This window comes from Miscanthus floridulus, chromosome 1, assembly GCF_019320115.1.
Source record: "Miscanthus floridulus cultivar M001 chromosome 1, ASM1932011v1, whole genome shotgun sequence".
Taxonomy (NCBI): Eukaryota; Viridiplantae; Streptophyta; class Magnoliopsida; order Poales; family Poaceae; genus Miscanthus; species Miscanthus floridulus.
Genome location: NC_089580.1, coordinates 80475766 through 80479920, shown reverse-complemented (window position 1 = coordinate 80479920; position 4155 = coordinate 80475766). Strand labels below are relative to the sequence as shown.

General features: G+C 56.5%; 1 protein-coding gene across 1 annotated transcript; it reads left to right on the top strand.

Annotated features, from left to right (window-relative positions):
- The first annotated feature begins 362 nt into the window (after window positions 1-362).
- On the top strand, window positions 363-1053 carry LOC136459375 (probable E3 ubiquitin-protein ligase ARI3). Its single transcript, XM_066459240.1, has 2 exons — window positions 363-440; window positions 559-1053. The coding sequence occupies exons 1-2, from the start codon at window positions 363-365 to the stop codon at window positions 1051-1053; spliced, it is 573 nt and encodes a 190-aa protein (XP_066315337.1).
- The last annotated feature ends 3102 nt before the right edge of the window (window positions 1054-4155 follow it).

Here is a 4155-nt window from a genome sequence, read left to right as displayed (position 1 = left end):
GCCTTGGCAGAGGCGAGCACGACCAGTGGCGGAGCCAGGATTTATAGTCAGGGGGGCCGGCCGTCAGGAATTATACTTAGGGGGGACCGGCTCGGTCTTTTTCATTACGATAATTTTATTATCTAGTTGTGTTTTGTATGATTATATTATCTAGAAGATATTAATAGGTATATATGACAAGAATTTTATATAATCTTCCTCTTAATATAAATAAAAAATATTAAGTTATACTACTAATTTTTGTTGTTGTCAAACGTTGGGGGGGGCCATGGCCCCTGCCAGCCCCCCCTGGCTCCGCCACTGAGCACGACCTCTACTCGAGCTCCAGCCATGGGGGAGGGGTGAGCTCGGACCTGGCGGCCATGGCGAGCGCAGCATGGCCGCGGGCGAGCTCGGCCCCGGCGGCCATGGCGAGCTCAGCGCCGACGCAGACGGCCCCAGTGAGTGTGGCCCCAGCGGCTATGGCGAGCTCGACGCCGGTGGCCATGGGAGCTCGACGCCAGGCGGCAGGTGCGGCGCTAACGAGCACTACGCCACGCCCACGACTTCTCGTACAAGGCGGAGCGCGACAAGCTGGGGCCGGCCGTCGCCGACCGCGTGCTGAGGCTGGAGTGGAGCAGCGTCCTGACCAGGGACGCGCCGTGGCTGACCGACGCGCACCGGAGCCTGCTGCGGTGCCGGCAGGTGCTGGCGCGCTCCTACGTGTTCGCCTACTACATGTTCGACGCTGAGGAAACGCCGACCCGGCGGCGGGAGCCGGGGAGCCTGTCCATGGTGCAGAAGCAGGCGCTGTTCGAGGACTACCAGCAGCAGGTGGAGGGCAACGTGGAGCGGCTGTCCAAGCTGCTGGGGACCGACGCGCCTGAGCTGCCGGAAGCGGAGATCCTGCAGGCGAAGCAGGACGTCACCAACCTCGTCCGGGTCGTTGAGGCGCACTGCGGGAAGATGTACGGCTGCATCCAGGACGAGCTGCTGCCGATGCTCGTGGAGCCCATGTCCATATTGGCGTACCAGCCGGGCGGCCCCAGCAAGGCCAACGAGTTGCCGGCTTGACTTTTTTTTAATAATAATTATTACTCCATGGCCGCTGGGGCGAGGTCCATGTCTGCGTCGGCGCTGAGCTCGCCATGGCCGAGCTCGCCTGCGGCCGTGCTGCGCTCGTCATGGCCGCCAGGTCCGAGCTCGCCCCTCCTCCAAGGCTGGAGCTCGAGTAGAGGTCGAGCTCGCCTCTGCCAAGGCCTTGCGTGCGCGTACAGTGCGAGTAGAGCTCGCCCTCGCCGTCGGTGCCGAGCACGCCCGCGCCGGCAAGCTCCCGTCCAGGTCCCGAGCGGCCACTATGTCCACCTTCTCCTTCTTCTTCTTCTTTTTAAATGCACCGGCTGGCCAGGGGCAGCCGCGGTCATTTGCCACTCCCGTGCTGACTCAGATCTCACTTGAACTGACGCGCTGTCGTGCCACGAGTACAAATGTGGCAATTATGTATCTCTTATCTTCGTTGCGTGCTAAATTCGTATTACCAGCCATTAGAGTGAGATCTCAGGAGATGCCGATTCTTATAATGGTAAAAAGTTAAATCTCCCGTGACATGTGAGGATGGATCGGGCGGACCGCGGACGGACGGGAGTCCTGGTCGCGGTCCCGGTCAGTCGTGAAGTACGGGAGGAGAGTGTTTTCCACGTGGTGCATGGGCGGGCCTGGCCCAAAAAATAACATCCAGATCTCGTTAGGCTCCGTTGGGTTAGAGGGAATCCGACCGTGGAACCATTCCATCCATTGAAAGCTTATATAAATTTTAGTAAGAAATCTGTCCAAGAATTGTTCCTCGGGTTCATTCACCCGGAAGCGAACGGGGCCTTAGTATCTTTCAGCGATCCCAATCTCTTTCTCTATCTTATACTGAGAAAAATAACACCCAATTGTTTAAACACGTCGAATTGTATATGTGGGCAACGCGTATCCTGGCCGCTACAACAACTCCAGCAGTAGCCCCAAATAAGGTTTCTCATTTTTAATTTGGGTGGCCAACCCTATTTTTATTGGCTTAAATTTGTGCTTCCACTTCAGCAGTGACATCTAAATGAGGCCCCCAAATTCCTTTCCATAGTCACTGACACATGGGACTTGTTTGTCAGTGCCTCTCCTTCCCTCTCTCTTTTTCCAGCCGAAGGCTCCATCTCTCGCGTTCTGTGGAGGGGATCCAGCCACCGGAGCTCGCTACCGGCGTCGGGAGAGGCAGGTGGACGGCGCTGGGACCTATGTTACACGGATACTTCACTGAAGCCACGTACCGATACGTCTAGGATACGTCCGAGTATCCAATTTTGTATTATTTTCGTTAAAATCGGATACGCCACCGGACACGTATCCTTCGTCCCGATACGGCCCAGCCCATTAGAAGCCCACGGAGACAACATCAGTCCTGCACGCCCGTAGTCGCATTCCCGCAGTCCTGCACGGAGACAAACCTCACTGCTGCGCCCGCGCGTCGCGCCGCAACCCCGCTCGCCGGCCGCCAGCCACCGGTGATGAGCCGCCCCCGCCCCCTCCGCCTCCGCTCGCCGGCGTCCCTACTCGCCGGCCGCCAGCGATGAGCCTCCGCCTCGTGCTCACCTCGTGCTCACCTCCCCTCCCCGTCCCGTCCCCACCCCACGCCAGCCGCGCCGCTTCTGCCAGCCCCTCTCCGCCACCCGCCGCCGGAGCGAAGGTCGCCGCGTCGACCACCAAATCCTCCTCATCCTCCTCCCTCTCGTCCCCATCCATCGCCGCTGCTTGGGCTGGTGCGGAGCAAACAGACGGACGGAGATCCGCGCACCTCCGGCTCTGCTGTGTTATCGCTATGCCGGCTCAAGGTCAGTTCCCTCTCCTCCCCCATGAAGGGTCGAGATGGCGACTAGAGGGGGGTGAATAGTCTTTTCTAAAACTTAATCGCGTCGGCTAACCGATACAAATGCGGAATTAAAACTATCGGTCTAGCCAAGACTATACCCCACTATATATGTTCACTAGCACCTTGCAAAGATAACGATTATGCAACAAAGGTGCTGGGCTAGCTAGAGCTCTCCTAAACAATTCTAGGAGCAAGGTTACACAAACCTATGCCACTGGTATTTTAGGCAACAAGAGAGCTCCTACACATGCTAGTAAACAAAAGCACAAAGCTAACAAAGCTCACTAGCAATGCTCAATAACAAGGCAACCAATGCCTAATTAGAGAGCGCAAATACTTAGCTACACAAACTAAGCAATGTGACTAACAAGGTTACTAAAACCAAATTAGCCACGCAAGGGAGCTACTTCTATGCTACACAAGCAAGAAGGTAATTAGCAAGCTACACAAGCTATCTAATTGCAAGAGCAACTACACAAGCTTAATATGTATAAAAGTAATTGCAAGCTTGTGTAATGGGGATGCAAACCAATGGGAAGAACAAGGTTGACACGATGATTTTTCTCTCGAGGTTCACGTGTTTGCCAACACGCTAGTCCCCGTTGTGTCGACCGCTCACTTGGTGGTTCGGCGGCTAATTAGCATCACCCGCTAAGCCCGCACGTCGGGCGCCGCAAGAACCTACCCCTTGAGTGAGGGTACCTCAATGACACGCTTTACTAAAGTTGCTCTTCGCGACTCCCGCGGGGCGAGCACAATGCCCCTCACAAGCTCTTCTCCGGAGCGCCGCACAAGCTTCTTGCGGGCTTCGACGGAGACCACCACCAAGCCGTCTAGGAGGTGGCAACCTCCAAGAGTAACAAGCACCACCGGCTTGCAACTCGATCACCTAGTGCCACTCGATGCAACCTCACGATGCAATCGCACTAGAATCGCTCACTCACACAATCGAATGATCACTATCAAGTATATGTGTGATGGAGGGCTCTCAAGCACTCACAAGCATGGACACTAAGTCCCTTGAGGTGCTCCACACCAGCCATGGCCGAAGGCCACTTCTATTTATAGCCCCAAGGGCTAAACTAGCCGTTACCCCTTCACTGGGCAACGGTCGGGCCGACCGGACGCTCCGGTCGTGTTGATCGGACGCTGGACCTCAGCGTCCGGTCGCTCGCAGACGACCACGTGTCCCGGTTCCAACGGTCATTTGACTTGACCGGACGCAGCAGCACTCAACTGACCGGACGCTGGACCCTCAGCGTCCGGTC

Bases quoted from the DNA above. Each gene is read 5' to 3' on its own strand.
- LOC136459375 (XM_066459240.1), top strand. From the start codon at position 363: ATGGCGAGCGCAGCATGGCCGCGGGCGAGCTCGGCCCCGGCGGCCATG. The intron at 441-558 runs GTGAGTGTGGCC...TTCTCGTACAAG, and splicing joins CGCCGACGCAGACGGCCCCA to GCGGAGCGCGACAAGCTGGG.